The sequence below is a fragment of the Idiotropiscis lumnitzeri genome, chromosome 14, assembly GCF_059441095.1.
Source record: "Idiotropiscis lumnitzeri isolate Australia: NSW breed Sydney's pygmy pipehorse chromosome 14, RoL_Ilum_1.0, whole genome shotgun sequence".
Classification (NCBI taxonomy): domain Eukaryota; kingdom Metazoa; phylum Chordata; class Actinopteri; order Syngnathiformes; family Syngnathidae; genus Idiotropiscis; species Idiotropiscis lumnitzeri.
In genome coordinates this window covers 8,741,330-8,757,131 of record NC_142404.1, presented here as the reverse complement: position 1 = coordinate 8,757,131, position 15,802 = coordinate 8,741,330, and the positions used below count along the sequence as shown (strand labels likewise).

Here is a 15,802-nt window from a genome sequence, read left to right as displayed (position 1 = left end):
AATTTTTATTTTTTATATTTTATACACACTTTAGTTACTAAAATTAAATTTACTTTTAGGTCATTCAAATAGATTTTATATGACTGTATTGTGATGTATTTTTTTCTTTTCAATGAAACGTAACTTTATATATATATATAGTTATATATATATATATAGTTATATATATAAAATGTGTGTGTGTGTTCTCTATATTGGGGAGAAAACCATGGTAGTAGTAGTGTTTGAGTGATCATTTATCTTTTAAGTGATTATTGTTGCTTTGTGTAGTTCAATAAGAAATATATTTTCTTGTCAATACAAAAAAAGAATAGATTTTTTTTCCAGTTGACTGAGAACTACTTTTTGTTTTAAAGAATTTTGCACAGTCATAGCATTGTTGAATTTTTTGTTTCCAAAAGAAAAATGCATTTTTAGAGAGGTGATAAAAATATTTTGTCTTTTTATATCATTACTTTACATTTTTTGGTATATTTATATTCACTTAAAAATTATTAAACATGCCCTTTTTTTAGAGAGTAACAGTAGTAGAAGCAGTTTTTTTTGTTGTTTTTATCCTTTTAATCAAAAGAAACAAGTTGTCATTCTTGTTTCTTTTTGGTAATTTTCCCAAAATACTTTCAATCAAAATCCTTTTTTCGGGGTTTCATTTGGGCAAAAGATTTTAATTTACAATTGGCGTAAGTAATTTTTGTTTTTGGAAATTAAAAACAAAAACACTTGTATCCCAACAGTTGGAAAAAATGTTAATAACAAGTTAGCATAAAAAAATATAGATGATTGGAAATTAATGAATAAAGCATAAATAAATGTATATAAATATCCCCTCTGGGCAACGAATAAGTAAAATACAAACACTAAAGATTCCTGCAGACACAAATGTTTAATCAATCAACAGTATTTGGATTTGCTTGTACAATCACGTGGTTAGTGCAAACAAAGACAAGTACATACTGTAGCTGGAAAATTCAGCAGCAAACCTGCATCAATATGAACCCGAAAGCATCTCATTTTCAGAGCTGAGCGGCACCGCTTCTGATAATATTCATATTGAAGAATAAATATGCCATAGAAGATTTCAAGATATACATATCAGGAGGAGGGGCTAAAGAGGTTTTTGTAGAAACAACTTGTCATTCCTATCTCAATATTTACCAAGTTTTCCGTCAGTTCAAAACACACAGCGACAAAAACAAATTGCCATAATCCCAGTTTGGATGATGAACCTCATGAATTCGGGCAACACAAAACTGATGCATCCATAAAAGAAAAGAACTAGATCATTTAAAGTGTGATCTGTGAATAAAATAAATAGAATTACATGTCAGTGCGGGCGTTTTTAAACCATTCCACATTCTACAACACACACATGGAAAAATACTGTATCCCCAGAAATGGCTTCTGATCCTGGAAGCTTCCACTTTTGGGAATCCTGAATGGAAATCTAGGAGGCTACTGGAAGTGTTACAATTGATCATGACTCCTGATTGGGTCATTGTCACCACAATTTAAAGACCTGATAGATGCGGACAATCATAACAATTCCACATCCTTCGTGGACACTCATAGGATCATTCGTGAGTGATTGGCCTGAGCTAATCAGCCAATCACAATCAAAACATCATATGTGACACGGGTATGCAAGAGCGACGACGACGACGGCAAAAGGCGCTGGTTTAGAAGATCTGTTGTTCAAAGAGTATCTTCTCGAATCCTTGCGGTGGCGTGTGGTAAAAGTCACTGAACTGGCAGTCTAAGATGGCACTGTCATCCACTAAAACAGCAAACAAAAAAACAGTGAGGAATAACTTAAGAGCATCAAAATTGATCACTTTATTTTGTAAAAGGTGTGCATAGTGAATACATGTATAGTTTTTATAAAAGTGTATAAGTGGTGGTGCAGAGTGGTAGCTGTGACAGAATGTAAACATTTTCTTTCCACGACGTTACATTCAAAGTAAACACACCGAATAAAAAGTATTTTGGTAAAAAAAAAAAAGAGTTAATCTAATAAAAAAAAAAAAAAAAATTCAATAATTGACAAATTTTGCAAATATTTTTCAATAGTAGTTTAATCTTGAATGTAGTCACAAAAATGGTAAATATTCTTCCAAGGATGGGCACCAATTAATTTTGGTGAGAGCACGCATGTTAACTTTTATCCCATAAATTATATTAAATTAAATAACATTAAGAAAATCCACAGAATTTACATTAAACAAAGTGAAGAACATGTAAATTATAAAAATCTGTCCCCAAAAATTGTAACCAGATTTAATTGAGATTGCACATTTGCTAACTTTGTAATTTATCATTGGGAATCCATTTTAAATGATCACACACTCAAATGAGGTCAGATTGGTTGTGCTTGATTTGGATTGAATTTTGCATTCTTTTCAAATGGGATAAATTTTCAAAAATACTCCTAATGACAACATTAATATTATACAATAGTGACGAATGCATATCCAAGTATGTAAAATCTGCAAAAATAGTCCAGTGTACTGATGTGCTACAACAACCAGTTAATCATAAATTGCCCCAATATAGCATGACAATGATAACTCAGGACAACTTTAAAACGGTCATTACAGTGGTTATAAATCAAATAGTCCCTAATGTTAGTAATAATGAATCTTAAAAAATGTCAGATAATCTCCACAAGTGATGATTTATCAATAACATTGCACTTACCGTAAACAACGGGGTATACAGTGCCTCGTATCCCCGATGCAGGACAATGCATGTTCTTTCCATTCAGATACAAGTTCATCTCCACGTGATCATATGTGATGCCCTGTGGATGACGTACAGTATGATTTTCGGCAGTCATTAAAATGCTCTAAATTATTCAGATTTTTCTCAATGCATGCATAGCCAACTTTTTCGATGTATTGTTGATGAGAATTCGCTAGATCAGTGGTGTCAAACGTACGGTCCGTGGGACAGACCTGGCCCATCAGGGTGTCTGATCTGGCCCATCGTGAAAGGGAACACAAAAAGGCAATTTTCCAACAAAATGGATGCACTGTTGTTTTATCGATTGGAGATAGCACTGACGACCACTTAAAATATTCTGAAATTAGCTGTCAGTCAGGATTTCACATTAGACATTTATGTACTTGTGAAGGTTAAATGATGACCAGTTTCAGGGGCACCTTTATTAAATGCTGTGTCACCTTTATACTGCAAAGAGTACGGTTCTGTGAAAACAAATACCTCCTGTAGAAATATTTTAAGACAATGACTATAGCAAAAGATCTGTTGACATCTTCAGTCAAATAGATGCTGGTTTGGTGGAACCCTTTTAAATATTTTATGCACAAAGGTAGGGGGGGGCAACTGCACCCTCCTGAAAACTTCCCACTTTATCTTGTATGGCGTGATGAGTCAGTTGATGTCAACATTTCAAGATGAATGTCCAAATATATGTATATTTCAAATGATTTCTAGATCTGAAAAAAAAATGGCCAATTTTTATTGTGATCTTTTGTGATCTGTCAGTGTGTAAATGACAACATAACGTTCAAATTGCCCTTGTTACATAATGCTTTATTTATTTAATTTCATATTTATTTTTTATTTAATTATTCAATCTTTAATTAATATCTTTAATTAAATTTGTTGATTCTGATTAAAGGCATTTCCGATTGCTCAAATGATTTGAAACAAGGAAATAAATGTGAATATCTTCCAAATGTACATGTAATTATTTGCGCCAAAACAATGGGGAAAAATTTGCAACAGTCATTATTTATTGTTTGTCAGCCCAGAAATATACTGGTATGGCCCATGTGAGATCACATTAGGGTAAATGTGGCCCGTCTACTAAAAGAAATTTGACAAGCCTGCTCTGGATCAGTGTATTTTTCCAAACTTTGTTGACCCCAGGAACGTAGGGAAATGATCTCACAATTGCTCAACAAAAAATCTGGGCCTGTTTAACTGAACACTAAGTTGATATACTTGCAGGAAACCATCACTTGTTCTGTTGTATGAATGGCAACATGTTGAGGCATTATCCATGTTTATTGTACAGTCTGCCATTTAATGGCATAGCATTAATTCTTCTGTCTGTCGCTATATGCCGCAAGCATGAATAGAAAAACAAATATATGCTGGTAATTAATTTGTAATTGTCTTCGGACTGAAGGGATTTTTGCGTAGGTTCTCATGACATGATCTGTCAAAGCACATCAGTGTGCCGCGGCACCCTGCTTGGGAATCATTGCTCTAGATGATGCCAGACATTACCAGAAACCCTAAAATCTCTCCATGTGGTCGATCTAAATGATGTTAAGCATAGTTTCGTAATTTAAACAACAAAAAAAGCCCACAAGGTACCACACTAGTTCTTGATATTTACACTGCAGCTCCCTCTGCTGGATCTTGTGGGGTCACAGCCCCACATGCCAATGCAAACACTAATTCTGCACTTCCTCTATTAATTCGCTTTTTTATTTTACATTTTGACAAAAGGTACAATGTCGCAAATTAATATAACTTTGTCAATACATTCATAGCGAGTGTTATAATTTTACAGTGATTAAGAATTGTCAATCGCCCAAAATTATCCAATAATAGTTAGTGTACTCCAGCTCCCTCTCACAGTTCATTAAAACGCATTAGGTTAATTGAAATGTCTGAATTGCACATCGGTGTAAATGCAAGTTTGTATGGTTTTGTCTACGCCCTAAGTAGGATTGTCTCTGATCTTGGTCCTGCAAATAATTGGATGGAACTCAAGCACAACTACTTGTGACATTTCCAGCCAAACACCGATTCAACATAGTGCTGTGTGATATGGGAGAAAAATATAAACTATTAACTAGGAATCAGCAAGTACTAATGTTCGGTATTTGGATAGGGCTGATATTGACCAGATTTCAAAGTATCAGGTACTCATGAAAATAAAAGCCACCAATACGAACGGCAAAAACTAAAAATATCTGACTATGTAAGTGCACCTTGCCAGTTCTCTGCAGCACACTGCCTTGGTGTGACACACTGCCAATCATCATGCATGTCAGAAACGTGTTTGTTCATAATTATCTGTCATTGTGGGAATAGAAAATTTAGTGTTGGATTATTTCGCGACACTTTGATTTACATTTCAAATTCACCTTGCACCCCAGCTCTGTTCCACCTGTCAGTTTGCCAGAAATAATCATGCCGGGAATATTTCTTTGTTGTCATGTATTATATATAAAAAAAAATAATAAATGACCAGGCTATGAATCAGTTTCGGTTGAACAATTTAACAGCGACCAAAACACACATTTTGCACTTGATGAAGTCAACAAGAGTACGGTATTGCGACCAAGTGGGGGAAATTGTTCGTAGTCTTATCGATCTTTAAACTGTCGAAATCCCACGAATGCAATCTAATAGATGAAAATGATGCCATCTTAAATTATGGTGAGATTTGTACACACACAAAAAAAAAAAAATTCCAAGATTCCAAAAGGCACTCACCACAATGTCGCCCTCCTGAGGGAGATTGTTGGCAGGGAGGCGGTTCTTCTCTTCGCCATTGTAGACCACGCAACCGTCATGTCTCAAGACGAGGCTGTTGGAGTCTCGGCCTAAAGGCACTTGATTGAGATTGGCTTTTTGCGTGGCCACGCCCACTCCCCACACACCTTTTAACACACACACACCCACACCCACACATGCGGTGAGGGATTCCCGAGCACAACAGTGGAGAGAAAATCAATCATTGTGTTTGGTTCAATCAGAACCTCAACATTCCAAATTAACAAAAGTATTGGTAAAATCATGTTTTAGCGGGTTGTAAATGAGGAATATGTCATTCTAGAAATTTTAATAAAACTTTGTGTTTTAATTGGCAACATTACAGGTCCCAGAAGTTGCACAAAACCGTAGGATGTTAACCCGTCATATTATGTGCTATCTCGTGAGACTTGCGCAAGAATGTAAAGACCTCTTTCGACAAGGGTATTTTTTTCTTTTTTTTACTGAGAGGCAATTGGCGGGATAGCTGAAGAACATTGAGAAATCTGGACTCCCTGGAAAATTGAAGGAATGATGAACCGCCTAATTCCCTGACTGATGTGGGTGATGACTGTGTATGAAGTTGCACTGGTAACAGCGGAAGGAGTGGAGTGCAAAGACTCAGCACTCCGGCTTTTGTCCTCCTCCACTTTCTCTCCTCTGTAGTAGTTCATATGCAATAGATAAAAACAAAACGTACATAGAAGAACCAACTAGTTGATATGAAGAGAGTTGCGTTCTGGGAATACGCACCCACTGCACATTTGACCACAACATTTTTGTGTTTTGCAATACTGAAGTTAACCTATTTTTACGCTTACATGCGTTAAGGTACCCTGTGCACATTTCCGTGTAAGACTTCTGGGCTTTTTTTTATGGCAACAGTGGTTTACTTTTTATTTACACTTGTATGACACAAATTGCTGACATGTTGACTCATTTTAAGTTAGCTTTCCTCTCCGGTTTAACACTAAATCTAAGTTACAGTTCAAAGGGGGATCATTTTTAAATTTGGGTGCTATTATATAGGTTAGCCTGTTTTCTATTTTACAGTTGTATAAGTGTTTAGAGTATTTCAAAGAAAAACAATCTATTGTACAGTAAATAAAGCAGCAACCTTGAAGGGTTTGCGGTTGCCCTCCAAGGTTAAAAAGAAAGAAAAAAAAAGGTACAAGTGACAGATCGACATCAGTAGGCGAGTACTCACCAGTGGACTGGATCTTGAACTCAAAAAAACTTTTGTTCTGGTGGAGAGGAGCGTTGGCCAGGCACGCTCCTGTGCCACATATCCTGCGGCCACTCTTCACTATGACAACATCTGTGCCTGCGAGACAAAAGAAAAAGTCAGTCTTTTGTAAAGTCTTTAAAACAAATGACAAATTAAGCAGTTTCAGAGATAGTTTGCCATGGCTGAAGTTGTAAAACCGGACAGGGAGGATTCACTGTTTACGCAGTTCTGTCCCCGGGGGGGGCGACATAATCTAAATTTGTACACGAGTTCAAACTAATCTACAGTAATGCAGGAGTTAAGTCATAATTACGGTAAATACTTGTATGGAAAACACTTCTGGGACATAAATATAAACAGATCAAAGTAAAAGCAAGAAGGGAAAAGTAAAGTCAAAAAAATTCTTTACCAGTTTAACCTATTTTTCAATTATTTACCCCCTTTGAAATATTTTTTTTCATCTTAGTTCCCCCTAACCAGCACATAGCATTTTTGGGTGAGAAAAAAAGACTCAAAACAGTGCTGTGACATCAGCCTCTGATTTATTAAAAATTGAAACACCATATGTAGTGTGATCGCTAGAACTTGAAATTAAGAAGAGATATAATTAAAAGAAAGAAATAATGAACTTGATAAAGAGGGAACATAAAAAATTGGGATCATTCTTAGTGTAGATCAAATAAAAGCAGAAACTACAAAATATATATATAATATATATAGATAATAATTTTAATAATTAAAATTACTGACAATATTACCAGTTGTCAATGCTGAATATTGCATTGCCACAATAAAGTGTGCATTTAGTGAGACATTTTAGTGAGACACTTGGGATGTGTCATTCTTGGTGGCAGCTGTAATGTAGCATTTTCTTTTGCATTGATGTTACTTCTTTTTATATATAGTTTAAAACCTCACATACCCCAAGGGGTAAAAGCATAGCCCCATTTGTGAACCACTGTTCTAAGCATCCACGCTCGTCAAAACACTGTATTCTAATTAATATTGTGAAAGTGGAATATGAATTGAGCAGCATCGACCTGTTTTTATCCATCTCAGGGGGGCGGATATTTTCACCTCGTGAACATCCGATCAAAATTACAAAACAGGTGAGCCTTGGTTGGTCATTATCTGAGGCCTGAGCAACTGTGATGTCATTTTCAGTCAACAGTAAGTGCCAAAATGCCTGCCCATGACATGGATAAAAACAGTTATATTTTGCCGCTTATTTCATATTCAACAATGCAATATTGAATGTTGTGTTGAGACAAGTGCTGGCACATTTAACGTAAAGAAAAATTAAGACTTCACTTTCCCTTTAAGTAAAGATATAACTTCTGTCCATTGATATGTACGTGTGGCTCGATACAAAATTACCGTGTGCCATTCATAACCTTGAAACATACAATATAAACAAGTTGCCACCAGATTGCTATTGGGGAAAATAATGATACGGTTGGGGATTTCTCATAGGGCCTTCTTTGATATTTGCAGTCATTCATATCACATAATACTCAAAAAGTGTGTGCGGAGAGGGATGGTTTTGCTTACTGACAGCCCGTTTGCCTCAATGAACCCAATGGTGGTGGTGAACGACCAACCACGAAGAAAATTTTTACATGTAAAAATCCTTCACTACTCAAGAAAACTGTGATTTGGTTCACATTCGCCGTTAAGTAGATACATAATGATCAATGGCAAACTGCTTACGCACCTGGTATTCTCCAAGACCAATACGGCAACTTATAATTATTATGACTTCTTAGAGGGTTAGGGGATTGTCCAGATTGCTCCCACATTTCCAAAAGCATGCAGGTTAGGTTCATTTAGGACTCTACAATGACCATAGGTGTGACTGTGAATGATTTTGTCGTGGTGATGAGCGGCATATAAAAAGGATAGGTGGGTGGATGGTGTAGCAGTCAAAGAGGGAGAAAAACCTCACGATAAGCAAAGTGAAAACATGGCAAATATCCCAAATACAGCCATGACAGAAAACGGCAGTCAAAAGTGTTAAATTGCTTACAACGTGGAAACGCATGACATAAAGCATGACATATTGACAGCTTGAAGCTCGTAACAAGTGAGCTCATTGCTGAGGAGCAAAACACGCACACTGAACGAATTTTGTGATTTAATAGTCTGCATATAAACCTCATAATAAAGGGAAAATGTAATTTACCCATGCGATGTGTATCTAACTGAACGGTGGGCATTTCTTTAAGTTGGATATGTCCCGAGCCTCCATCTCCGCAGCAATTTAGGCAACACGTAAACATCGCCGCCATCTTCCGAGAAAAGAACGTACACTACTTCTTCCGGAAGCCGTCCTATATATTAGGCCATTCCAAAACACAGTGACACCCCGAGGCGAAAGTCAGAATTGCAGTAACCTACCGCCCATCCAATCACAGCCGCAACATCAGGCAGTTGCTCCTAATGGCATGGAAACAAGGGAAGAAAAAAATCAGGGTCAAAATTTCCCACACGTGACTTGGTGACTATTGGATATAGCTTTTACATAACCATGCGTGGGTTATAAAGCGAGTTTGGAAGTGATGGGCAAATACTAGTAACGCTAATCTTGCTTAAATGGGAATTCTGTTTTCTGTTTCACTACTGGCCAAATTACAGCTATAACAAGAGGATTACGTCCCAAAGTTGAAAGTTACAAAGACAACAATGCAGTTTTGATTAACAAACTGTCACAGATATTGATTTAGTAATATCTTTAACTAATTCGCTGCCATTGACGGACTGAGAAGCCAAAAAGTACATCCATTTTACCTTGGCTGTCAGTTAATGAGTTAATGTTACAATTATTTGACAGATAGATAGATATACAGATAGATATACAGATAAATATATAGATATACAGATAAATATATAGATAGCAAACGCAGATAGAAGCAAGTTAGATAATCGACATAAGATCGCCTAAGTACCATTCCAACTGAAAGTACAAATAAACCAAGAACGCATCGAATATCTGGAAGTAATTTTTGTCAGATACCTTAAGCCAAGGATGAATCGGTTGGCCACTCGTGAAGGATTAATATCCCAAAATGTTTTCTTTTTTGTGCCACTGTCACAATCATACACCAGGGTCAGAAATGAATAACTACACACACGTACCAATTTATAAAGAGACTGAAGTTCTAAGGAAGAACATTCCCACATAGGTTCATAGGAACACCGTACTTTGCGAGCTCACAAGGCGGTACTCTGAGTTCTTCATATTAAGAAACGGCCAATGCCCTTTTCTTTGCTTTGGTCACTCCTACGTCCTGCACTGATTCACTAGCGAACAGCCCATCAGAGTGATCAATTATCACCCATGGCCAACCTCAATTTGCATACTCTCGATCAGCTCATTCATTCGACTCATTGCCTGTGTTCTAATTTGTAGGCTGTGTCGTACAAAAGCTGAAGTTGAAGGCCACATAATAGATCAATAACACAACTTCTACTTCTTCATGCGGCCTTTGATGCTAGCCTTCAAATATGGCCTTTGTGTGCGTGGAAATGGGGTCTGAGCAAAGGCTACTTCCGGGCACTTTCGTAGCTTACTTTACTCGGCTCTTCTACGTCACTCTTCCACACTTCAGCGTTTCTTCTGCCAGTTGAGCACTTTGCCACCATTTTGCGGCGGTACAGAAAACAATCAAGTGACAGTCACTAGAAATAAACATTGCATTCTTCTCTTTATGGATACAGCTGTTGTGTTTTTGTGGTTCAGGAAGCGTACTAATATTGTGACAGGTGAGTGTTAACTGTTATTTGGTTTAATTTGCATATTTCATCTCGATGTCGCACATTCATACGCACGGAGCGACAGAAGTAGGGCAGCATGAAAATGTGCACGACGCTAAAGTGGGGCGAAAACCAAGTTGACAGTTTTTCCACGCTATGGAGTTTTGCATGGCAACAGACCCCCCCCCCCGCCTGCTTCTTTACGTCACGCAGGGACCATCGACAAAAAACACAATCGTTATAAAACGCAAAATGGTTCTAATTTAATATAAATTTTCATTAAAATACATATATTTACATCATTGCTAAAATTGTGACGTTTGCATATTCGGTCATCATTTGAACACGGATGCTTTGTTGTACCTGTGGTTATTTTTCCCGCGAGTTAGCGCGTAAAATGTTGAACTTGAACCCGGAAGTACGTTGATGAAGTCTGCTCGACAACAAGCGCCACGATTGCGTCGTCGCGCGAGCGTCTTCACAGCAGCTGGTGAGTGAGATTTTTTTGGAACACCCCTGCTTGTTACTATGCGCCCGTTAAATGTGTCACAGAGACCGCGACAGCGAGCGTCCGTCGACAGCGGTGCTGTTCGGGGCTCGACGTCGGTCCGGGTGGTGTATAAACGCGTCCATTTTGATTTTTCAAATTTCATTTGACCGAATGTTACGTGACGTTCGACGTTGAGCCCGCGAAGGCGACATGTCACGCCATGCAAATGAGTTACATGGCGGGGAAGCTCCGACGTGACATTTACTATTTTTCCCCGTGCGTGTGTGTGTTGACAGGATCCTCACATGGAGCAGCTGGAGGAGGAGCTGACATGCTCGATCTGCTGTGGTCTCTTCGAGGACCCCCGTGTCCTGCTCTGCTCGCACAGTTTCTGTCGGAAGTGCCTGGAGCCTCTTCTGGAGTCCGCACGGGGCCCGTTTTTATCCTGGCTGCCGGTCAGGTGCCCGACGTGCCGCAAAGAGAGCCCGCACAACGGCGCCAAGAACCTACAAGTTAACTACTCCCTCCGCGGCATCGTGGAGAAGTATGCCCGGCTCAAAGTGGCGCCCAAGATGGGCGTGTGCGCCCACCACACGACGCAGCCGCTTAACATGTTCTGCGCCACGGACCTGAAGCTCATTTGCGGTTGCTGTGCGACCGCCGAAGAGCACCGGGGCCACCGCTTCTGTTCACTGGGGGAGGCGTACGAGGGTGAGCGGCGCGCCTTTGAGGAACTGCTGCGCGGCGCTGAGAGCTGGCCGACCGCGGGTGCCTTTGACCGCCTGGAGACGCTGCGAGCCGCCAAGAAGAGGGCGCTTCAGGCGGTCAACGAGGACGCAGAGCGAGCGAGTGACTACTTCGACAAGTTGGCGGCCACGATAGAGAGCAAGAAGAGCGAGATCCTGTGCGATTTCGAGACCCAACGGCTGGCCGTCATGCAGGCGTACGACCCGGAGATGACGCGGCTGCGCGATACGGTGGACCGTCAGCGGAGCGCGCTGACCGCGGCGGAGACGTTCCGCGGTGTCACGGAGCCGCTCAGTTTCCTCGAGCACATGCACGACTTCCGACAAACGCTGGCGGCCCTGAAGAAGGAGAATGAGAAGAAGTTAGAGGAGACACCCCCCGCTCGGTCACCCCCGGTTGTCGCCCCGCTCGACGTCAAAAAGTGGGACGCGGTGAGGCTCGGTGACGTGGATAAAATGAAGGTCCCACACGAGACGTGGGAGGCGGCGGATCCGAGGTCACGTCGGTCCATGCGCTGGGTCGCTCTGTTCCTTCTGGTGTGGGGTCTCTTTTTGGCGCCATCCACGCTGCTGCTTGTGTTGCCCGAGCCGGTGGCAGCAGCAGCCTGGGAGCACCTGTGGGAGGTGACTGGCACGTCCACGCTGGTCCTGGGCGACTTAATCGACTCCGCTGTCACTTATATTGGCAGCTGTACTTTCATTTAAGTGAAGGAAATTTGATTTTTACACATTACTTCTTTTGGGACCGCCCTTCTGCACCCTGGAAGCAAAATGAGCAATGACTTAAAAAAGACTATTTTTACACAGCCTATATAAATGTTTCATATTCCTTAAGGTCTTGACAAATAAAAACTGACGACCACATTATTATTCTTGTTTGAATTAAATTAAATTTTGCAATTTGACTTAAACATATATCCACGCATGTCTCTTCAGTGTGTCACTCGACTCTTAACACGACCTGCGTTAAATAGTCCGAAAATAAATTGGCAAAAAAATCATTAAATGAGGGGGGAAAGGGCATCTATCCACATCAAAAAGCAAACCTACTTTAAAAATATTTATTTATGATTCATTTGCATAAAAGAGTGCCATGTGTCATCAGCCACACCGCTGATCCTTTATAGGGTCGGGGGGTGCCGGAGCCTATCCCATGCAGCTGACTACGGGCGCGAAAGGCACACTACACCCAGCTAGTCGTAGGGCACACACAGACACCCTCACTGAGTGGGAACTGATCACAAAAGTCAGGCGAGAGCATGCATATAAGAGTATTATATGTAAAAAAAAACATTGCAAATTCTGAAAAAATATTTGGCCTTGTTGGTCATACATCACTTATTTGGATGACTTGATGTATGCAATTTTTGCTATGTAATGCAATAATGTTTTCCACTTATGTAGATGCGGTTTTGTCTAAAATATATTTCTAAAAACAACCGAAGCTCAGTGATGTCAGCACTGACACACACACACACACACACACTTTTAGATATATATAGACGTCTGTTACCAGGCAAGTATAGCGTGAAAATATAAGCACCACGTTATTAATATTTCATATTTTAGTGGCTCTCAAAATATAAATGCATAATAAACCATACAAATGTTTTGTCTATTTTATTGTTTCCCCATTATGATTCATCACATTGTGCCTCCTATAAAATAACGTTACAACACACGTCACATTATTTTTTCTTAGGCAGGCCTATTTAAAAAATTACAGTGCACTATATAAATTACACATCCGAAGTCATAGGCGGGTTTTTTTGCTGACATTAAATATTTGAAGTTGTCTTATGAGGGCTTAACCTTTAAAATGACATCTCAACGACCGACAAAAAAACAGCAATTAGGCCTACACATTAAATTTAGAAAAAATAGAGGGGGGAGTCCTGTTCGTATATAAAGAGCAACTATATACATGGTCGTTTTTAAAGGCCAAAAAGTGAGGCCTGTGGAGCTAAAAAAAAATGCGCGTCATTACTTGCAACTTCTAGCTTTATTAATCACCACTAAAAATGTGGTTGATTTGATTTCTGTTACATTCGAAAAACGCACTAGAAAGACAAAATTCTGCATGTCTGGTTAATAAGTGGTCGCGCCTTGTAGAGGGGGAAATATTTCGACAAGAGTTTACTCATTTAAAAGGAGAGCATTTGCAATATGAATAAATATTTATTGTGCATGAAATAAAATCACAAAACAAATGTAACAATAGCACAAAAATGATTTTGAAGCAATACATATTTAAAAGCGAGCTCCGTAAGATTTTAATACAAACAAATGTGACAATAGGGCTTGGTAAATTCTTCAGGGGCCATTTTTGTTTTTAATCACGTCCTTTTATGACTAAACTAATAACGAAAAAAATCTTCAGCGCTCAGATGTTTAGTATGACGTATTATGAAGAGGCGTGAGTAAAAGGTTCTGTAAGCAGTTCCTTCTGATTTTTTTTATTTGCAAAACAGTCACGTTTTCATGGTAAAGATATGACGTGAATGAATCCAAAAAGTATGTTTACCAAACTTTGGGCTGGGAGCCCACCCTAAAAAAAAAGCATGCGCTGGGAGTCCCCCCCCCCCTTAAAAAAAAAGCATGCACGTAATGCCTTCTTTATTCGCTTTTTCTGTAGTAATTCGTTTACACTGTATCTCCTCTACCTACGGCCAATCTGGACATTTATTCACTCAACTACAGGACTAATTGGGAGAGAACCTTTTTTTTTTTAAAAATAAATTTTATAGGTATATTTAAAATTGATGGTAAGTTTCTATCAAGATAATGTGACTATTATGAAAACATGTAATACTCTCCAGTAAGATAATGCACAGGTACTGTTTAGGTGCTGCTTTTTTGTTTAGCAAACAGTTGTTAATGTTTGTATGTCAACAATAGCATATATGAAGTGATTTTTTTTATGGCTTCTGTGAGGTGGAGCGGGCATCGGAGGACATGACAAAACAGACAAAATCGTAAATCCAGCATGTTTATTCATGTTAAAATTAATACATTGTACAACAGGGTTTACTCTGGTGGATGCGTTTGTGAGCGAGTGGTCATCTTTGCTTCAGCAGCACGATCAATACTGGAGGCTTCGGCTGAGAGAGTCCACTCCAATATTTACGTGCTGCTACAGTCAAGTGACCTGCGCCGATACGCTACAAGTGATGCTGCGAAGCGACCGGGGGTGCCGTCAGGACGAGCGGGTCGGGCTTCACTGTGGCAGCACGGTATGGCCTGCATCTCAGTGTAACCCACAAACCATTCCGTGCTGCTACGGCACTGCCACAACAGTCATTTTCAGGTTGATGTGCTTGGGTGCTCGAGTCACATGTGACAGTCTGAAACACACAATGAAAAATAAATGACATCAGTGACAAAATATTTCGCCAAACTAACTCAAAAGTTCAGTTTGAACTTCATGAGAGCCCATTCAAAGCAGTATGGAGGTGGGTTTACTTTTACTTTATTGCACCGAGAAAACTAAAAATAGTCAATGCTTATAAAATTTAGAATTCTGCGTGTTTTGTTTCTGTTTTCTCATTAGCAGTGGCTAACTTGCTACCCTTTCATGACAGTTAAGAATGTTCAAATTTATTTTGAATTCATTTACATTCAGGGCAGTAACATTCAACTGTCACCACACTGTGTCGTAGGTTGAGGTTTTTTTTTACATCACGGTTAGCTAAAAAAAATATGTTGTTTAATTTTGACATTTTATCAAGGTTGCCCTCTTTACACCTGTTCCAAATGAATATTTCAAACAAATTAGATGCTTGCAAACATTTGTATTTTACCTTTGTAAAGTAGTTTAGTTGTTTTAATATTAACTGAAGTTTTTACAGAATGTTAAACGGCGACTGACTTTTTGACCCAAACCATTTTCTGTGGGAGAGCTCGTTCAGCATCCTGAAATATGTCGTAAAAGTTTCTCTGTAAATATTAACCAGCAATATCGAATTTATTTGTCACCAATCACTTGCTGCCCTGACCCAAACATCCCACAAGAAGGTGCATGCTTGCAAAGATCCAGCACATTGGTGTTAATGATGGATGAGAGTTCTGGCC

General features: G+C 39.1%; 2 protein-coding genes across 2 annotated transcripts; one reads left to right on the top strand and one right to left on the bottom strand.

Moving 5' to 3' along the window:
• Positions 1–864: 864 nt before the first annotated feature.
• Positions 865–9,092, bottom strand: spryd7b (SPRY domain containing 7b). The gene is made up of 5 exons (XM_088315227.1): positions 8,925–9,092; positions 6,722–6,838; positions 5,476–5,642; positions 2,695–2,797; positions 865–1,774 (listed from the first exon to the last, which is right to left on the bottom strand). The coding sequence occupies exons 1-5, from the start codon at positions 9,028–9,030 to the stop codon at positions 1,677–1,679; spliced, it is 591 nt and encodes a 196-aa protein (XP_088171353.1). The 5' UTR covers positions 9,031–9,092; the 3' UTR covers positions 865–1,676.
• A 1,815-nt stretch (positions 9,093–10,907) lies between these two features.
• trim13 (tripartite motif containing 13) lies at positions 10,908–13,349 on the top strand. Its single transcript, XM_088315226.1, has 2 exons — positions 10,908–10,985; positions 11,282–13,349. Exon 2 carries the CDS (start codon positions 11,291–11,293, stop codon positions 12,434–12,436), a length of 1,146 nt encoding a protein of 381 aa, XP_088171352.1. The 5' UTR covers positions 10,908–10,985; positions 11,282–11,290; the 3' UTR covers positions 12,437–13,349.
• The last annotated feature ends 2,453 nt before the right edge of the window (positions 13,350–15,802 follow it).

Excerpts from the sequence above, each read along its gene's own strand:
- trim13 (XM_088315226.1), top strand. The coding sequence starts at position 11,291 with ATGGAGCAGCTGGAGGAGGAGCTGACATGCTCGATCTGCTGTGGTCTC.
- spryd7b (XM_088315227.1), bottom strand. The coding sequence starts at position 9,030 with ATGGCGGCGATGTTTACGTGTTGCCTAAATTGCTGCGGAGATGGAGGC. Across the intron at positions 6,839-8,924 it reads GTTAGATACACATCGCATGG|GCACAGATGTTGTCATAGTG; the intron begins GTAAATTACATT and ends TTTGTCTCGCAG. Across the intron at positions 1,775-2,694 it reads TGTATACCCCGTTGTTTACG|TGGATGACAGTGCCATCTTA; the intron begins GTAAGTGCAATG and ends TTGCTGTTTTAG.